Below are 19,080 nucleotides of genomic sequence, written 5' to 3'. Positions count from 1 at the left end.
CGGGGTACCCCACGGCACTGCTTCCTCAAGGTCCACTCCCCACCTCAGGGGGAACACACTGACCTAATTCCCCCCAGGGGGGCACCCCACAGCTCTGCTCCCCTGGGGACACTCCTTGGGTCTCCCCCCCCCCCCCAGGGGGCTGCCCCCATCCCTCCCCTGGGGACCCTCCCCTGAGGCTCCGCTCCCCCCTGCGTCCCCCTGCACCCCACGTACTGTTGCATTGTAGTCGAAGCAGATGTGGGGGCCTTTCCGGTAGCGGGGCCTGTCCACCAGCTCACACTGGTTGGGGTCCCTCGGGGGGGCTTCGCAGGTCAAGGAAACCACCGGGGACAAGGCGATGGGGGCACGTGGGGTGCCCCATGGCCACCCCCAGCCCCTCGGGCCATGGGCTGGCTCCCTCTACCCCCACCTGACCCTGCAGCTCCCAGCCTCCCCACCCAGCCCCGCAACCCCCACCTGTCCCCTCACCCCCCTGCCACCACATCCCGGGGGGGACGCAGCCGGACCACCAAAGGATACCTCTTACCTCCGCCTGCAGCAGCTTGACGGACTCGCACTGGCTGCAGAGGGGCTTGTCGGCCACCACGAAGAGCAGGTTGGTGTTGGCCAGCCTCTGCGCGTGGAAGAGCCTGGGGGCGTGACGGCAGTGGGGACCCCGGTTACCCTGTGCCCCAATTCCCCCCTGGCCCCTGGTTCCAGCCCCACTGGTGGGTGGCTCCGAGGAGGCTGAGCAGGTGGGGTGTCCCCATCCCCATCCCCATCCCCATGCCCATCTCCATCTCCATCCCCATCTCAGCTCCATCTATCCCCATCCCCATCCCGATCCCCATGCCCATCTCCATCTCCATCCCCATCTCATCTCCATCTATCCCCATCCTCACCCCCATCCCCATCCCCATCTCCAACCCTGTCCCCATGCTGAGGGGCTGCCCAGGGAACTGGCAGCGATGGGCTTGCAGGGCTCGGTCCCACCTGGAGGAGCCCTGGGGATGTCACCATCACCCCACGGCCCAAGGGGACACTACCCGCTGCTCCCTGTCCCCCCTGTCGGGGTACCACAGCCCCCCTGAGCGCTGCACGGCATCTCCCATCGCCCCCGTGCAGGCAGCTGCACGGGGGTCCTGGCAAAGACAGCCTAGGAGGGTGCCCCCAACCCTGCCCAGCTGGTGGGACGGTGGGGACGGACCCACCTGGAGCAGTTGCCGCAGTCGATGATGGCGTTGTAGGTGGCATTGACGGTGCTGAAGTAGTACTGCGTCTGTTTCATGATGCAGCTCGTCTCCCTGGCTTCCATGCTGTCCCCCGCCACCTCCTCTGCGCCGGCACAGCGCCGTGGGCCAGGGGCCACGGACCCCCCCGCCCCGTGCCCCCGCCACGTCCCCTGCCCGCCCCCAGCCCAGGGCTCCCCGAGGACTCACCCGTCTGGAACCAGCTGCTGTAGGTGAGGCCGTACAGGAACTGCTGGAAGAGGGACCTGGGGAAGGAGAGCATGGCCACGTCAGCTGTCCCAGCCCCGGGGGACGCGCCGGCGTCACCCCCCGATGGAAACGGCCCTGGGGAGGGGACGCGGCAGGACTCACCAGGCTGCAGCTGAGGTCCACCAGGCAAGGTTCAGGAGATCGGCCACGGTGGGCTGTGGGCAAAGAGGGGGCAGTGAGCCAGCGGGTCCCTGTGCTGGGGACACCCCGCGGGTCCCCGAGCTCCCGGACCGCCTGGCGGCCACCGTGCCCGCAGGCGCTCACCACGAAGACGCCGCGGGGCGCAGCGCCTGTGTTGCTCTGGGCTTCAGGGGCGCAGACGGACTGGAAATCGTAGGACTCCTTGCGGGTGTAGAAGGAGTTGTTGTAGAGGGCGGACATCAGGTTGGCGTCCACCTCGCTGAAGAACTTGCCCACCTGGGATGGGGACACCGAGTCTGCACCCAAACACCACCTCACCCTGTGTCTGCCCCGGCGGGGACTCAAGCGGGGCCGTGTCATGCCACCCGTGACACGAGCTCACAGGTCTCAGCTCTCCGCTGGCATCCCACGCCCAGGAGAGCTGCAACACGGGCAACGCTCACCTGGTACCAGTGGTCCTCCTGGTTGGAAAGCACCAGGAAGCCCCCGTCATCGATGAGGACGCAGATGAGGTCCTGGGGAAGGACAGCAGTGTCACCCACCCCCTGGCCATGCCCAGGGCAAGGCAGGACAGGCAGGGCGGGGGGGCTGATGGGCAGTCAGGCCAGGGGGGGCCAGCCCGGCGTCCCCAAGCCTGGGGGCCGCTCAGGAGCATCTCGGGTACAGGGAGCAGGAACAACCACCCACCCTGGGGGGTTTAACAGCCCCCTGGGGGGGGGTGTCCAGAGTCCAGGGGGCAACCCCAGGGCTTCGTCCCTGCGAGCGGGGTCAGGGGCTGGCTGAGCAATGGGAGCAGCTGGGGGACAGGGTGGGTGCACTCACCCGGACAGCACAGGCAGGGCAGGCAGGGGACGAGGAGCCCTCCCAGCTGTCCCCTGCTGCCCCCACCCCTGCCCACCACCCACCTTGTTGTTGGCCTCACAGTCCATCTCGCAGCTGGTCGAGGGGTCGCACTGTCAACCGAAACCAGGGCAGAGGGACAGGTTAGCAGGACCATCCTCCCTGCCAGAGCTGTCCTCCTGGCCAGGAGGGGACATGCCAGGGGGTTTGGGGTTCGGGGGACAGGCTCCCTGAACAGGGTGACGGGCAGGGCTGCGTGGGAGGCACAAGCCCAACGGGGCCACAGGCACCATGTCCCGGCAGTGCCCCAGTCACGTCCCCAGCAAGCAGAGCTCCCTCCCTGTCCCCGTCCCCGTCCCCATGCCGTGCCAGCGCCGCAGGAGCCTCGGGGGACGTACCCGGCGGGCACCCAGCTGGTCGCGGTCGGTCCGGTTGCTCGCCAGCACTTTGAACTTCTCAGCCCAGGCTTCCAGGTCCAGCTTCACCCCCACCACTGGGGCAGTGGGGAGATGGGGTGAGCCCCGGCGCGGGGGGGGATGACGGGGACCCCCCCAGCCTGGCGGCGGGGCACCCAGCCCCCTGCCTACCTGCTGGCTTCAGTGTCTTGCCCCCGATGCTGAGCTCCACGGCGGTGCTCACCAGGATCCCGATGGTGTTGTTCTCCAGGTCCAGCCCCCGGTAGCCGGCTGCAGAGGGCAGGGGTGGCATCAGGGGACATGTGGGGCCAGCGGCAGCCCGTGCCACCCCCCGTCACCCCAAGCCGGCACCCACCGTCCCGGTAGGGCGGCTTGAAGATGTAGCCCTTGTTGTCCAGGCTCCTCCGGTAGAAGCTGGCGTTGAAGGGCTCCGGTTCCTCCTCCCAGTCGTCTGCAGCCCTGGCAGGGAGCAGCCATGGCCATGACTGTCACTCGGCTCCAGTCCCACTCGAGATGGCCCCACAGGAGCAGACGTGTCACCACGTGGGGCCAGACACACATGCACCTGCCAGACACTCACTTGTTAGGGAAGACGCGGGTGATGCCCCCATCAGTGGCTGCGAAGACGGCCAAGAGGCTGTACCTGCAAGGAGAGAGGCTGGGCATGCTGGGCATCAGTGGGGTTTTGCTCTGCCCCTGGCCCCGTCCCCATAGCCTGTCCCAATCCCCCTCTGTCCCCAGCCAGCGCTGCCCGTTCTGGGCCACCTTGCCTCTACCTACGTGTTGAGGTCCTGGTCCTTCCAGACCCGCTCCACCAGCTGCTGCGTGATGCCCGTGTCCAGGATCAGGTTGTGCAGGAGGAAATTGTCACCTTGGGGGGAAGATGGAGAGGAGGAGGAGGTGAGGGCTGGCCCCGTAGGGGCCCCCTGCGCCCCCCTGCCCTGTCCTGGCACCCACTCTGCAGCAGCTCCCAGGAACCCAACCCCGGCATACTTCACCCCCTGCCCCATCTCCCCCGTACCCCTAGACCTCCCCACCAGCCCCCCCGCCAGCCCCCCGCAGCTACTCACACTGCTTGGAGTCTGGGGTCACCTTTTCCATGAGGGCAATAAAGTTTTCCAGGAACTCGGTGTTGTTATCCGACAAGTCGAGGTCTTTGCAATACTCTCTGGGGTTTGGGGGACAAGGTTTGTCGTTCGCGAGGATGGAAAAGGCAAGGTCAGTTCTCCCCGGGACGGCGGGGCGGGCGCTGGCTGTGCTGCCAGCATGCCGGCTTGCCGGGGGACACGACGGTGGTGACGTGCCACCGCTCTCGTGAGTGTCACCCTGCCGAGGCAGCCGGCTGCGGGCATCTCTGCAGACTGCCCGGCACCCAGCCTCCGCTGCCTGCAGCACCCGCTGGCTTGGCCGTCACGCCGGCCACCGGGTCCGTCACTGCCACGGGCACCGAGGTGCCGTCACCTCTGCCAGGGCCAGGTTTGACGGATCCCAGTTTGCCCAGAGTGGTACAACCCTGAGCCTGTCTCTCCCCGTACTGGTGGGGCTACTAGTGGGACTGGGTGCCTCTGCCACCGTACTTACCTGCGGGGCCAGGCGGGTGCCGCCGTGCCCCCCCTGCCCTGCCCCTGCGGCACCCTGGGGAGCAGGAGCTCTGCTGCGGGTGCAAGCGGGGGTTTGCCTCCAGAGTCCCCGCGGCTGCGCCGGTGGCACCACGCAGGCACTCGGCAGCCGTATCTGTACCCTTTGCGTAGATAGTTAGGTGCTGGGTGAGGCCCAGCCGGCGGAGACGGGCGCTTGCCCGCCGGCATCGCTGGCCCTGAGCCCCTCCTGGGACGGGCACCGCGGGGGGTGCCGCGTCCCCGCTCCGGTCTGGGACCACCCTGAGTGCAGAGCCCCAGCCCCGCCGATGCCGGGGACAGCCGTAACCCTGTCGGTCACCGCGAGGCTCTAACCGGATGGCACGGGTTAGTGCCACCCCGGGGTGCTGAGAGCCTCCCAGCCTCAGTGGTGTGGCTGCGGGCAGCGCCGGGGGGCTGAGGGCTCCCCTTGCTCACGTCTCCTCCGCCAAGCTCCTGACTCTGCCAAAAACTTGTCGAGAGGACAAATGCCGGAGCAGAGGGTGGCAGGGAGCATGTCCATGGGGCAGCCGAAAAAGCTGGGGCACCCCGGCCAGTCCAGCCTGGCCCCCCGCCCCCTGCTCTGAGGGAGCAGCCACCTAAATATCTACACCGACACGCACAGATACAGGTACTCACACACCCACGGGGGACGGGGGATATACGGTTTCTGAAAATTTCCAGTGGCCCGTGGGCACAGCAGCGCCGACGGCAGATCATACAGTCGCCCTGGGTGCCGGGCACCCCTCCGGCACGTAGCACCTCCCTGCTGCCCGCTCGTGCCGAGCTGGCACCCATCGCAGGGAGGGTGCTCCCAGAGCCGCTTTGGGGGGCACTGAAGGGCTCGCCCCCATTTTCACAGCCTGCTTTTTTCTCCGGCTACACCAGCCGCAGAGACCCATGCTGGATGCTGACCCCATCACCGCAGCCCGAGCGGGGCAGTCGGGGGGCAGACCCACTCCTTGGGCCTCGGGCTCAGACATCACCTCCGTATCTATTCCCTTAGCACGTTTATGGGACAATTTTTTAGTAACAAGGTTTTTCTGTTTCTCATTAATGCTCCCGCTTTGGCTCCCATGTTTTCCCAGACCTCACCCCCACTGTCCCGTGCATTGCCTGGGGACCAAGTCCCACCCAAAAAGCCGTGGCTGCACAATAACTGCACGTTTTGGGCTGGTTTACCCAGAATTAGTGTAAGCGAGCGATGGCTGCTGTAGGCAGGGAGGGTAGGGGGGTACCTGCAGGTGGCACAGGCGGCTGCGCTGTGGCCTCGACCTGCTGCAGTCCCCAAGAACTGCAATGATAAAACATCTAATGGGGCATTTAGCTGTTATAACGATGTGTAAGTACATAGGTGATTAGCTGGTAATGTTAATTAGGGCTGGTCAGAGGTTGCACTGCAGCAGTGGGTAGGGCAGCGTGCTGGCAGAGCCATGGGGCTCCCCGAACAGCCCGCCGAGGGATGGCCCTTCATCCCTGCTAGGTGACAAGACTGGGTGGCACGGCCCAGGGGAGGGGACATGTCTGTCTGTCTGTCCCGGGGCCACTCCACTGTCCTCACATCCCTGTTGGCGGCCTGCGGCTGGCAGCCTCCGTAGACCCCCTGGGCATCCCAAATTTGAGCCGAAACCTACCCTTCCTTCTCCCTACCCCCCCGCAGCCAGCACGACTGTATGATGCCACCGCCGGCCCCTTGCTCGGTGGGGGGGATTTTCAGAAACTATACCTATATATGCACGCGCAGAGGTCGGGCCATACCGGGTGCATATATACCGTGCTGGATGCAACCGGGTGGCGGAGCGGGGCTGGGGTCCCGGCGGCAGCCCCCCTTGGCCGAGCGGGCACACGACACACACAGCGACAGGGAACGGGGACGGGGGGGACAAGGCACGATGAGGCGAGGATGGGGGGCGATGGTTGGGGGGGGGTCGGCAGCGGGGCCGGGGCAGATGCACACCTCGGCAAGCGCACACGCAAAGCTACCTGGGAGCAATGAACACATGTCCCTCCGACTCAAAGCTGTTGGGCAGCAGGTATTCAAAATCTGCAACAGAAAGGGAAGGTTATCCGGCGGGGAGGGGGGACGGGGACGCCGGGGGCCAGGAGGGAGAGAGACGGACAGAGAGAGAGGGGAGGGAACAACAACAACAAAAAAAAAAGCATTTGCTGCTCTTGGTAACAAGAGAGGAAGGAAAAGGCCGTTCTGCTGTCGCTGGCACCGCACGGGAAGGAAAGTTATAGCCAAATCGGGAGAGGTTTGCCCATCTCGGCTCGAATTTGCTCGGTCGCGGGCTGAAGGCGGGCGGTTGCGTACGCGCGGCCGGTGGTGCGTACGCAGGGACACACAGAGACACACACACATATATATATGCGCGCACATGTATATATATGCATGTTTGGGAGGGCGTGGACGCGTCTCTCTCTCAGGGTGGGGTGGGGGGGTTGGTGGGCGAGGGCAGGGAACCGCATGCTGCGCTCCTGGCCGGAGGAGGATCACCAAAACACTTGGTTGTCGGGAGGAAAAAAAAAAAAAAAAAAAAGAGTTTTCAGGCATCGACATGGCCAAACGGGGAACCTTGCCGAGGACAGTCCAACCAAAGGCTCCCCGCCCAGCAAAGCGCCATGCAATGTGCTGCCGGGCTCTGCTGCCGGCCCCCCTCCCTCCCTGGGGCGGTGGGACCCCAACGGGACGGGGGCCCACGCTCGCCCGCCAGCCTGGCACCTTGCTCTGCTTTAAGGGGGGGGGGTCGCAGCCCAGCAGGGTTTAGGGTGCCTCTCGGGGACCCCCCCGGCAGAGGGGCGGCGGACGCGGGGTTCGGCTCGTGGGGGCGAGCCGGGTTAGGGGGTGCGTGGGGGGGTGCTACGGGACATTCCGGGGCCACTGGCCCTCCTCCCCATGGCGGGCACCGCCACCCTCTCGCCCTCCCGCCGGCCCCCGGTGCATTGCACGGCACAGCCAGAGGTTGGACTGTTGCTCTCCGAGGGCTGTAGGCAGGGGCTGGGTACAAGCCGATGAGAGGAAGAGGAGGAGGAGGAGGAAGAGGAAGAGGAGTACAAAACACTCGTACTTGGTCCATCAGCATTGCCATTGCAGGGGCGCTGGGAGGAGGCAACTCAAAGCTGATAGAACAGGGCTGAGGGTGACACTTCCACCTCCCCACTGGCCCCGTCCCCCCCCCCCGGTCCTCCCCTACGCTGCCGTGCCCCCCACAGCCGTCCTCCTGCCCGTGCCGGGGAGCGGGTGCTGCCGGGCAGGCAGCCGGCGGGCGCCCCGTGCGGGGTGCCGTGCAGGAGGGAGCGTGGCGGCGGGTCCCCCGGGGACCGTGCATGCCAGGGCATCCCCCGGCCCACCGTGGGGCTGCTCGGGAGCTGGGGCTCCACGGGGCCCCTCCTGCTCCGGCGAACGGCCAGGCATTGCGGGGATGTGGGCCAAATCCTGCCCCGGGTCACATGGGCGACGTCCCGCTCCACTGCAGGGGGGGTACCGGCCCCGGCATCCCCCACCTGCCTCGGTGGGACTTTGGGCTCAAACTCGGCTGCTCCCGGGGAGCACGGATGGCACCGGGATGCTGCGGCTGCCGGGGGCTTTGTGCCATGCTGGGCCCCGGGGCAGCGGGGACGGCCACCGAGCGGCCGTGGGGGCAGGCAGCGCGGCACCCCGGGGCTCAGCCACCCCACGTCCCTGTGGGACCAGGCCCGCTGTCCCCTATGCAGCGGGCTGGCATCACCCCGGGGTGGTCCCATCCCCACCTCCACCGAGGGTTTCTGCTTGGGGGGGGGGGCTTCCCCAAAAAAGCCTGTCCCAGAGGGCGACTGCCGCAGAGGACTGGGTCCCCCACCTGCCCTCCATCCCCGTCACCTTTGGGTGCCCACCCCGCAGCCCCCCGCTCCCTGCACAGCCCTATCCCTTTCAGGTTGAGTTGTCTTGGGGAGGAGGAAGCAGAGGAGCCGGGACAGGGGGAGAAGGAGCCGGAGGAGGCGAGCGGGGGGAGAGGAGCAAGAACGGGGGGGGGGGAGGAAGAGCGGGGTATCAAACTAGCTACAAAAAAACCTCGTGGATTGAAAACGGCAGAGTTTCATATGAGATCAGCTCTTGAACGATATCGAACCAGGTTTGGGAGCGATGCACGGGGAGGGAGTGGGGGATCGTCGTGACAAAGCTCTCATGGACAGAACAAGACATGTTGCTTTCAAATAAAGGGGGAACTGGAGGAGAGGAGGAGGAGGAGGAGGAGGAGGAGGGAGGAAGGGCGAGTCGGTGGCGGTTTGCAGGTTCGGCGTGGCAAACGGGCAGGGAGATGGGCAAGCAGGGGGGCTGGGGGGGGACTGGACACGGGGCAGGGGACGGGGTGGTGAAGGTGAGTGGTCTGAGACTGAAAATACTTGCCCTTCATTTTGATGTTTGGTACTGTGTGAATCCACCATAGAGAGAAAGCAAGAAAAACAACAAACAAAAAAACAACAAACAAAAAAAAAGGGGGTTGGGTGGAAAGGGGGAAGGGGGGGCACAAACAATATTTTATTCAATCGCCGTTTGAATAAAAATATTGTGTATCATAATCATACCAAAAGGAAACCTCTTGCAAAAAACGACATGAAAAAAAGAAAAAAAAGAAAAACCCAGTAACAAAAGGAAAAGAAAAGGCCACAGTGAAATAAGAATTAAAAAAAAAATGCAAAGATATAACTAGAGAAATATATATATATATATATTCAATACTCCAAAGGAAAATGAGAGTCAGTAGCAAACAGTTGCAACAGTCTTGATATCGAAATGTCCTCACTGAGTTAGGGGGCATGCACGGCACGGTGGGCAGAGCCGGGGAGGATGGGGGGAGCCCCCCTCCCGGGGACAGGGACAGCCTGGCCTCGTCCCCGCGGGGACGTGGGGCTCCTGCCGATGGATGGAGGGGGCGGCAGGGGCCGGATCTGGAGCGGGGCCGGGGTCGAGCCGCCAGGGCGGCCGAGGGGGAGAAATGGGGGGAACTGGAGGGGAGAGGGGAAGGGTCCGGTTCTCTCACGGGGGAGAGGGGTCCCCGGGAGCAGCGTGGACCTGTGGTGGGAAAAAGGCTCGGGGGTCAGGGGAGAGAGAAAGAGAGAGAAAGGGGGGGCCAGGCTAACACACACGTACACAGATTAATTCCAAACAAAAATCGAAACCAACCGAAACCGAACTCATAAAAAGAATAAATGGCTTAAACCGAAACCAAAGAATCGTAATAAACCAAAGGAAATTAAAGAGATCCATGCAAACTTTCCCAGGCTCGCAAATTAACTGGCTGCTACAGCATCATCCCTCGTCCCCAGGAGGCGAACAGGCAGCCGTGCAGCCCCTGCCTGCGCCGGGCAGCGCCTGCCTGCAGCCTGGGGCTCGGGTTTTGGGTGCAAAGCGTAAGGACCAAACCCTGGCACCCCGGGGCACCCCAGGCAGGCAGCTCACTTTCCCTCTGTGCCTTCACCTCTACTCGCACCTCTCTCAGTTTTCATCTTTCTTTTTTTTGCCTCTCACAGTGATCCCTATCTCTTTTCGCAAGTTTTTGCTCTGTGTTTCTCCCCCCAACAGCCGCGGGCCGGCGTGGGGGAGAGTGGGAGTGCGAGAGGGTGGCGGGGAAAGCCAGGGGCTACTTACACTTCACTTGCAGGATCTGGTCGCTGAGGTTGGCCTGGATGTAGTAGGTGCTGTAAGGAGGCAGAACCAGCCCCAGGCTGCAGAGGGGGAGAGCAGACAGGCGGTGTAAGGCTTTACACCCACCCAGAGCCCTCGGCCGGCCCCCAGCCCCTGCCTGGCACCCCCCGGCAGCACCCGGCCCCGGCCGATGGCAGGCAGCAGCCCCGCTGGCCTCTCGCACAGCCCGCTGCATCCTTCTCTCCAGGGACTGCACCCAGCGCTGTCCTGGGAGCACCCAGGGTTGTCTCCAGAGCCCCCAGGGTCATCCTGGAGTACCCAGGGCATTCTGGTGGCACCCAGGGTCATCCCCAGTGCACCTACTGCCATCTTAGGGCTGCCAGCTTCGTCCCCAGCGCACCCATGGTGATCCTGGGTTGCACGTGGCCATCCTGGTGGCACCCATGGTTGTGCCCAGGGCACCCAGGGTGATCCCCAGAGCACCTGGGCTCATCCTGGTGGCACCCAGGGCCATCCCAGGGGCAGCCCCAAGCACAGGAGGTGGCAAGCCTGCCCAGCCAGGGCGGAGATGGGCAGGATGCACCCGCCTGGGAACCAAGGGAGATGCACGTGAAGAGGGACGTGACATCCTCCTAAGGGAGGAAGGCGGGAAGAGACACAGCCCTTGAAAGAAGGGACAAAACCTTCCAGCGAGGAGAGACCGAAGACAACCATTACACAGGCACCGGCTACTGGTGAGCCACGAAGGAGAGGGATCCACCAGCCAGGAGTCTGGCACACAGATGAGGGTGGGAAAGGAGGTGGCAGGAGGTGGTGCCGGGGCTGCCGAACCCACGGGACACGCTGCCAGAGGCAGCTGGGCTCCTGGGTGCCGGCTGCAGCAGCCGGTGGCTTTTGGTGATGGTGTTTGTGCCAGGTACTACCCGGGATAAGCGAGCATCGGCAGGTGCGGGCCACATTCCTGACTCTCATCGGATGTCACACCTGCACCTGGGCCACCAGGACCTGGACTTGCCCCCCAGGCCACCCCTCCAGCTAGTGCTGTCTGTACCTGGCAGCACAGACTGGGCACCCCAGCAAGCACGGCCAAAGTGGTGGCACCCCAAAAAGCACGGCAGAGGTGGTGGCACACCAGCATAGAAGGCAGAGGTGGCGGCACCCCAAAACCACAGGTGGCAAGAGGAGGGTGGTGACTTTTTTCTGTTCAGCGCTGGTGGCACCCTGTGCTGATGGTGTCCCAGGGAACCCCGGGAAACATCCCTGCCACAACGCGGAGCCGCAGGAGCGCGGGGACCCCGGCAGCACCTTTCGCCCTACAGATCAACCCACAGCCCCGGCCACGGCTGAGTCACTCTGTGTCATTGTCCCCTCCTCCACAGTGCTGCTTGGCTCCGGAGGGGTGCCACCGTGGGGGAGAGGACCAGGGCTGTGCGGGGGACACCTGGCAGTGCTGGGAGGTGGCTGTGATCCTTGCCAGTCCCCCTCCCAAGCTGGGTGGTGAGGAAGAGGAGGGTACACTGGGCGGCAGGGGGACCACATGGCTCCTCGCAGGATGAAGGCAGCACGAGTTGGACAGCATGGACATGATGATGGTGGGGTCTTTTGTACGCATCTGCTGGTCCAAACTGGGTGATAAATGCAGAGGGAAGCTTAGCTCTCCTCGGCCTCTGCAGCCACTGCCTGTGTCGCAGGGTGGGCGCACGTCTCCGTCACCCAACCCGGAGCAGGCAGAGACCTGTGTGAGCCCCTGGCTGTGCAGGCAGGTGGTGGCAGGGCTGTCCCTTGTCCAGCACCTTGCACACCAGCCCTGCAGCCTGTCCCAAGCCCTGGGGACCGTGGCCCAGCTCTGTAGTGCCAAATACTGGCAGGCAGCACTTTTGGGAGTGCCCTCTATAGCAACGCCGGCTGTGTGCAATGATGTGATGGCACATTTGCAACCCTGCAGCCCATGGGACACATTCCTGACAGCCTCGGGGACCTCCCGAGCTGCAGGCACAAGACCGCAGCCCTGTGCTGGTGCGGGTCCGGCCGATGCTGGATGAGTGCGGGTGCGCCAGCAGCGCCGCTCACCTGTAGTTGGTGCTTTTGATGGGGGCCCACGTGTAGGTCCTGAACACCTCGTCGATGTATTGCTGTGGGTCAGAGGGAGCCAGTCAGGCCTCCGCGGTGCCAGGACCCTGCCGGCACGGTGACACGGCACCCTGGCTCCGAGTCCGGTGCCGGACACAGCCCCTCACTCCCTCCCGCTGGGGCTGGGCGCTCAGCACGGCCCTCGTTTCAGCCGTGACCCCCTTCCCCTGCAATGTTACCTCATCCAGGGACTTGATGAGGGTCTTGATGAACCTCTGCCCGTCATTCCCATCAATCATGCTTCTCCGGATCTGGGGGACATGGAGGAGGCAACTGAGGGCCACAGAGCCCAGCCACAGGCCAGCAGGCACTCACCCCAGTGGGGTGGCACTGGGGACCCGTGGAGTGCAGGGGTGAGGGATGAGCAGCCTGGGGGCCCCTCATCATGCTGGCACCCAGGGGACAGTGACCCAGCTCCTGTCCCCACCGCAGCCCCACGGGAGCTGTGCTGGGGCCCGTAGGACAAGGTGCTCCCCAGGGCAGGCTGGCGGGGCTGAGTGCCCTTTGCAACTGCAGATCTGGGGGGGGGGAGGCAACCTGTACCCCAAAAGCTGTCCCCGGGTCTGCCCACCTCCTCCTTGTTCTCATCCTCCAGCTCAGCATCCAGGAAGTCCAGCGTCACCGGCTCACGGAAATTGATGATCTGCAGGCAGAAAGGGAGAGCTGGGGAAGGGCTCGGGGCTCCTGCAACTGCCGCTGAGTCCAGACAAATTCGTCACAGTTCCCACAATTGGCTCCTAACAACCCCGTGAAGCTGCAGGTCCCACAGGGCCTGGCTAACCCCCGCTGCTGCCACCCCAACGGGTCCCTCCTCACCTGGGGCTGCAGGTTGGGGTGCAGCAGGACGTAGCCGTTCAGGTCGATGGCGAAGACGTAACCGTTTGCCCCCAGCTGCAGGAGGACAGGAGGAGGGATGAGGCCGGCCAGGTGGCTCTGCGGCATGCCGTGCTATGCCAGTGTGATCACCCTCACCTCTGCAGGCAGAGCTCGCCCCACACCGGCCCCGGGGCTCAGCCTTTTCTATCCATCTATCACTATTGTCAGGTCAACAGCATCTCTCACCCTGGCTCTCGATTTTGCCTGCTGCCCCTTCCCCCAGGCTGATAAGGTTTATTCCCCGCTGACCCTGCAAGGGTATCGTCTCTGCTCTGGGTCCCAGAGCATCACCCAGCTCTGATCCCTACCCACCTGCCTGCCCCGGTCCCTGCCTGCAATCACGGCTTCTGCACCCTGCTACCGCCAGCACTGCTGGAGGTGCTACAGGGTGCTGGGGACACAGCTCAGGGCTCCCTGCAGCAGGCTCCCACATTGGGCTCGGGCAGCGCAGGGCAGGGATGGAGGGGAAGGGGACCCCACGCACGTTGTAACGCGGCGTCAGCCTCTTGATGTCGTTGAGAGCCACGTCGATCCCCATCACGCCCAGGATGAGCTGGTTCTGGAAGGAAGAGCGGGGAAGGAGGCAGGTGGGAGCAAGGCTGTCACCCGCCACCGCCAGCACGGGGACGGGGCAACAGGAGGATGGACCTCTTCTCCCTCCGGGGATGTGTGGGTCGGATCCGGACAGCGCAAGGGCACAGGGTGGGATGTGCCAGCCCCCCAGCAGCCCTCCATGGGACACTACACCCCCCAGGGAATTACAGCTGCCAGCTGTCCCCATTGAACTGGGAGAGCCAGCCAAGGCCATTTTAGGTCCTGGGGATGGCAGTCACCCCTAGTCTCACCCCAGGGAGGGAGTGCAGAGCAGGCAGCACCCCAGGGATGCCAGTGCCCCCCTCCCCGTAGCCATGCACCCAGCATCTGGGCACCCTCCCCACCCTGCCATGGCCCCACACCGGGGGTCCCAGTGCAGCCAGGGTGGTGGCAGCCACAGTCTCCTACCTTCCTGTCACTGCTGTCCTCCGTCAGGTTGAACACCGGCAGCGTGCCCGTCACCACCAGGCCCAGCCCCTGCACAAAGCACAGAAGGGTGTCCCACGGCCCCTTGCCTGCCCCAGGACCCGGAGCCAGGGGTGGGTAGCAGAGGGGGGTTACCCCGCCTGGCAAGGGAGATGGGGGCATGTGCTGTGCGGGACCCTGGGGCCAATGTCCCCACCCGCACCCTGGGGCTGGGCATCCTTACCAGGGCATCCTGGTAGACGTTGGTCCACTGAACCTGCTTGGCTCGGTTCCCTGCCAGGACCATGGGTCTGCCCAGCACGTCCAGGTACTCCTGCAAGGACACAGCATGGACGTGACATGGGAGCCAGATGCCTCCCTGCTCCAACCTAGTGACAATCCTGTCCCCATGCACGTCCCAGAGATTATTAACAGGGTGCTTGGTGCCGGTCTCCAGCTGCAGGCTGGGCTAGGGGACAGGGCTTGGCAGCTACCAAACCTGAGGATAACAGCTCCAGCTGAGAACTGAACAGGACTGTTGAGATGCAAACAAGGTGCTGCTCACCATCAGCCATGCACAGGCAGGGCAGGGGCTCACCAGGCAGCGCCAGCCACAGCCCCCCCCAGCTCCCAGCCATCCCCATGGCCAGGCTTGCTCCATCACACCTCGACCACGTCGCTGCTGTCTCCCTGGCTGCCACTGCCAGCCTTTCGGGATCTTCTCCCAGGCAGGTTTCCCTTATCCTGGCTCACCTTGCCAAGGCAGACCTCTGGGCGGGGGGGCAGCCCCTGTGCCACGATGCCAGCCCTGCCCCGAGGGGCTGCCCTGCTCGGGGACCCCTGTCACCTGCCCACCACGGCACCTCGTGTGCATCTGATAAATAAAAGGGGCAGAGGGATGGGGTGTGGGGCGGACAAGCCTGGCTCTGCCGAACAGGGTGGTGCTGGGGTTGGCCCTGCCTGCACTTGCTCCCGGCTCGCGCTTGCTCCCTGCCTGCGCTCAGCTCTGCTCTGTGCTGATTAACGCCTGATGTTTCATAATTAGTCACTCAAAAGACAGCAGGTCCATGGGGAGCTGCAGAAGAGGAATTACTTATTTCAATAGCACGAGGCCTGCCTAAGAGCTTGGCTCGGCTCCCCAGCTCATCGCCACACTCGCCGCTGGCCTTTGGGCTCTCTGCAGCGGGGCTGGGGCTGCCTGAGCACACCCCCAGGCAGGGCACCCCGGAGGGCAGCTCTGCCTGCGGCTGCCAGGCGGGCAGCGCTGCCTGTCTGCCGGCACCCTGCCTGCCGGCACCCTGCCGTACCTGCGTGTTGATGCGGATGGCGCCGATGGAGGGGATTTCGAAGTAGTAACCTTGGAAAAACAAAACAGAGGCAGCTGGAGAGCTGGCTCTCTGCCTGTCTGGCAGTTTGGCTGTCCCGCTGTCCAGTCCTCCAGGGTTGCAGCCAGCACCTTGCTGGCAGCAGCACACACCAGAGCACCAGAGCTAGCCCCCACGTGAGGGGTGAGCCCGGCACCCTGCAGCCTCCCATGCCTGCCAGGTGCCAGCCCCACTCACCTTTGTTGGCGCAGGCCATCCACTGCAGCGGGGTCACGTCGTAGTTGTGCTGCCCGACGGAGAAGGTGAAGACCCGCACCTGTGGCAAAGCATGGCGGTGAGGACCGTCCGCTGGGCACCCTGGTCTTCCACACCCGGCACTGCCGGCTGATGGCAACCTCCCCGGGGACACTGTGGCATTGCCTGCCATGGCCCGCAGACCAAGCTGCCCGCGGCCAAGCGCAGGCGGGCAGAAGGTGGCTCCTGCGAATGCTGGCTGTGCTGGCAGCAAGGGAGCCCCTCTCTCCTCGCGTGGCCCTGGCCAGTCCTGTTCCCCAGCATCACTGTGTTGGCCTAGGCCACCTACTCCAAGGGTCCTTATGCTGGGCCATCACTGCACCCAGAGGGGTCTGTGCTCTCTGAGGGTCCTGTTTGGACCAGAACCCCCTCACCCCACAGGGCTCCAGTTCCTGGGTGGCAATGAGGACCCTCCTGCCAGTTCATCTGCCCACCAGCAGCCCTGTCGCCATGCTTGGGGTGTGCTCCCCTCGGGGCGGGCGTTCAGGGAGCCCACCAGCCCCATCCCCTCCCTGGCAGCCCGCTCGGTCCCATGCCTCCTGCACACCAAGGTGGGAGCTGGCTATAAAGGGCACCGGTGTGTCAGCCATCCCATTACCAGGGCAGTGGCTCGGTGCAGGAGCAGGCTGTCGGGGAAGGAGGATGATGATGAGGCAAATGAGGCGGAAGCCGGCAACAGAGCTGGAGCAGCTGTCTCCCTCCCCGGCGAGCGGCCCCAGCCCGGCACACGGACCCACAGCCCCTCACCGTCTTATTGGGCCAGTTGTACTTCTCAAAGACGTCCTGCACCCGGTCCTCGCCGCCGTCCGTGAACATCATGATCATCTTGTTGCAGTTGGCACGCGTGATGTTGGACTGCGGGGCAGAGAGACGGCGCCTGAGGCCGGACCCGGAACGAGCGGTGCCAGGCGCGGGGCTGGATGTGGCCAGGAGGGCTGGCCCCGACCCATCTTGTTTCCTGGCCTGTTTCTCCTGGGTGAGGTGGCCGGCGTGAATGGGCAGGAGAAGGGACACTGTCTGCTTGGAAATGATGTGGCTACTGCCGCTCGGCACCCAATAGCACCATTCATCTTTATTTTGCCTCTGGCACGGTGTCCGGCTGGATCCAGCCCCCTCTGCCCAGCCCTGCTAACTTTTAATAACCCGGAGGGGCAGCGGCTCCAGCAAAACCTCAGCTACAGCATGCCGGGGGGTAGGATGTCCCCCCTGGCATTGCAAAGGAAGACAAGGAGCCCTCTGCATGCCGAAGCCCCAGGCACGGGGCAGCAGCCGGGTGCTCGGAGCTCTCCCATCGCCCCCAGCACCCACAGGGGCACTCTGCCCTCCCCAGCCCACAGCCCAGTCCCCAGCTCACGTTCTGCAGCTGGTCAAAGGCGTACTCAAAGCCAGCCTTGTAGTCGGTTGTGCCCTTGGCCACCATCCCCTGCACGTCCTCCTTGAAGACCTTCTTGTTCCGGATGTTGGCCTGCACCAGGTGCTTGAAGCACGACACTGGCTTCGCCTTCTCATTGAACTGGGAGGCAAAAGGGAGGGGAGTGGGTTGCAGAACGGGGATGGGGGCAGCCCCGGCAGGTACAAAGCACCCACCACGCTCAGCTCCCATGGGTGAGAGGCAGCCAGAGCATCCCATGTCCCACGTCCCAGGGATGGCCGATGCTGAGACCGGGGCTTAGCTTGGGCCAAATCCAGCACCGAGCCACCCAGCACAGGTGCCAGCAGTGGGTGCTGCCAGCACAGGGCTCGCCCGCACCCTCGCTTCTGCAGGACCCCCCGGGCTTGTGCAAGCAGGCGTGCCGTGCCGCACCGCACCATGCTGGCAGTGGGAGCAGGTGCTGCCTCTCACTTACGGCTTCATTTGCTGGCAATAGGGCCCATTCATTAGAGGAGCAGCGATCCAGCTAACGGAGCCAGGCCAGACACGTTAATTAGTGCCGGCGTGCTTGCGGCCAGACAGGGGAGGGCCGGCATGGGCTGGGCGCCCAGCGATGCACAGATGCGGTGGCACGGCCACAGTGCTGCGTGAGGTCACGGGCTGGTGACAACGCCGTGGAGGGCATGATGTCACTAGCTGGTGACAGACAGGAGGTGGCTGGTTGGGATCGCCCCGGGAGCATCTCTGCCAAACGCCCCATGATTGGGGCAGCTTTCGTTCACCACCACGTACAGCCAAGCCCTGAGCAGCCGTTTCCTTACTTATGGGCAGGTGGGTGGTTAAGAATTAAAAAAAATGGCATTTCTCGCTCTGCAGAGTCCCTGGCCAGGTGGGTCTGGGGGCAAAGGGCTCCCATAGTGGGGAACTGGGAGCTGCCCAGGGGTACAGCCCTGCCGCCCGCCCCGCAGCACTCACCGAGGCCACGTTGACATAGTCATCGTCCGAGAGGGTGTCCAGCATCTCATAGACCGAGGTCTTCATCAGCTTGAGGGTAAGGCCGCTCACGCTGCCGCTCCTGGCAGAAGAGAGGGATGCTGGGGGCTCGGCAGCGAGGGGGCACAGGGCTCCCTGCCAGCGCTGTCCCACGCAGCTTCCCCACGGCCACCGGTGGACAGCGGCACCCCGGCGAGCTGTGCCACCGTCCTGGCCTGGCTCAGCCTGGCCACAGCCCCCCACCATGTACTCACACGTCCACGATGATGACCATGTCCTTTGGGGAGGAGGCACCTTGGATGTACCTGCGGGGTGCAGAGGGGGGTCAGCGGGGTTGACTCATTTCGGGGGGGGACCCCGACCCTGCTGGGTGAAGCCCAAGAGCAAAGCTCTGCCACAGCACGGGCGGCCGGGGAGCTGTGCCAAGAGTGCCCATGCACCCATGGCTGCGGTGACCCCGGAGCGAGGAGCAGGGACGAGGCGGTGGCGGGCGAGTGGAGGCAAGGATGCGGCACGGCGCGGCACGGCAGTCCGCCAGCGACCCGCCGCTCGGTACCGTATCAGCCTAATGAGCTCTAAATGCTAAACTCTTCCATCATCGCAGGCCCTTTTCTGCGCGCTGATTATGCTGACACACACATCCATATTAAGATGCTATTTACCCCCCTGGTAGCTTCAAAGGCCAGGCTGATTAGGTTATTTTTAGCTACGAGGAGGAAAAATAATACTACTACGTAAATCCTCCCCCCCTGAAAACAATTAGGGAACCCTTCCTCGCCCCTCAAAGCACATGGTCCTGCTCCCGGTCCTGCTGTGCCATCCTGCGTGGGACAGAGCTGGTGCGGTGCTAAGCATCTGTCCCAGAGATGGCCAGACACAGCCCAGCCTCCTGTCCCACCACATGGGGCCTGATCCTGCCATGGCTGAAGTCCAAGGGAGCCTCATTATTGGCTTGATCAGGATCAGGCCTG

The 19,080-nt window shown here is 64.3% G+C and overlaps 1 protein-coding gene across 3 annotated transcripts in view; it reads right to left on the bottom strand.

Moving 5' to 3' along the window:
- CACNA2D2 (calcium voltage-gated channel auxiliary subunit alpha2delta 2) overlaps nucleotides 1–19,080 on the bottom strand; it is a 226,119-nt gene that overhangs the window by 1,353 nt on the left and 205,686 nt on the right. For 2 of the 3 annotated variants that reach the window (XR_008233640.1, XM_052778011.1), the window contains exons 9-38: nucleotides 18,364–18,414; nucleotides 18,092–18,191; nucleotides 17,099–17,257; nucleotides 16,492–16,599; nucleotides 15,688–15,766; nucleotides 15,433–15,482; nucleotides 14,370–14,459; nucleotides 14,129–14,197; nucleotides 13,611–13,685; nucleotides 13,067–13,141; nucleotides 12,822–12,893; nucleotides 12,430–12,501; nucleotides 12,191–12,252; nucleotides 10,124–10,200; nucleotides 8,882–8,902; nucleotides 6,478–6,538; nucleotides 3,949–4,046; nucleotides 3,659–3,749; nucleotides 3,459–3,521; nucleotides 3,234–3,337; nucleotides 3,050–3,148; nucleotides 2,861–2,955; nucleotides 2,528–2,575; nucleotides 2,066–2,137; nucleotides 1,746–1,898; nucleotides 1,584–1,636; nucleotides 1,422–1,477; nucleotides 1,194–1,317; nucleotides 523–632; nucleotides 217–305 (exon numbers count right to left, since the gene is read on the bottom strand). Coding sequence is in view for 2 of the 3 variants with exons in the window: in XM_052778011.1 (XP_052633971.1) it covers nucleotides 217–305; nucleotides 523–632; nucleotides 1,194–1,317; nucleotides 1,422–1,477; nucleotides 1,584–1,636; nucleotides 1,746–1,898; nucleotides 2,066–2,137; nucleotides 2,528–2,575; nucleotides 2,861–2,955; nucleotides 3,050–3,148; nucleotides 3,234–3,337; nucleotides 3,459–3,521; nucleotides 3,659–3,749; nucleotides 3,949–4,046; nucleotides 6,478–6,538; nucleotides 8,882–8,902; nucleotides 10,124–10,200; nucleotides 12,191–12,252; nucleotides 12,430–12,501; nucleotides 12,822–12,893; nucleotides 13,067–13,141; nucleotides 13,611–13,685; nucleotides 14,129–14,197; nucleotides 14,370–14,459; nucleotides 15,433–15,482; nucleotides 15,688–15,766; nucleotides 16,492–16,599; nucleotides 17,099–17,257; nucleotides 18,092–18,191; nucleotides 18,364–18,414 (2,476 nt within the window). In the remaining variant the exon portion in view is untranslated. The remainder of the gene's footprint in view (nucleotides 1–216; nucleotides 306–522; nucleotides 633–1,193; nucleotides 1,318–1,421; nucleotides 1,478–1,583; nucleotides 1,637–1,745; nucleotides 1,899–2,065; nucleotides 2,138–2,527; nucleotides 2,576–2,860; nucleotides 2,956–3,049; nucleotides 3,149–3,233; nucleotides 3,338–3,458; nucleotides 3,522–3,658; nucleotides 3,750–3,948; nucleotides 4,047–6,477; nucleotides 6,539–8,881; nucleotides 8,903–10,123; nucleotides 10,201–12,190; nucleotides 12,253–12,429; nucleotides 12,502–12,821; nucleotides 12,894–13,066; nucleotides 13,142–13,610; nucleotides 13,686–14,128; nucleotides 14,198–14,369; nucleotides 14,460–15,432; nucleotides 15,483–15,687; nucleotides 15,767–16,491; nucleotides 16,600–17,098; nucleotides 17,258–18,091; nucleotides 18,192–18,363; nucleotides 18,415–19,080) is intronic. The other variant, XM_052778012.1, reaches the window with a different exon arrangement.

This window comes from Harpia harpyja, chromosome Z, assembly GCF_026419915.1.
Source record: "Harpia harpyja isolate bHarHar1 chromosome Z, bHarHar1 primary haplotype, whole genome shotgun sequence".
In the NCBI taxonomy this organism is placed as follows: domain Eukaryota; kingdom Metazoa; phylum Chordata; class Aves; order Accipitriformes; family Accipitridae; genus Harpia; species Harpia harpyja.
Note: the sequence above shows the minus strand (reverse complement) of the source record. Positions and strands in the feature narration are given on the sequence as shown.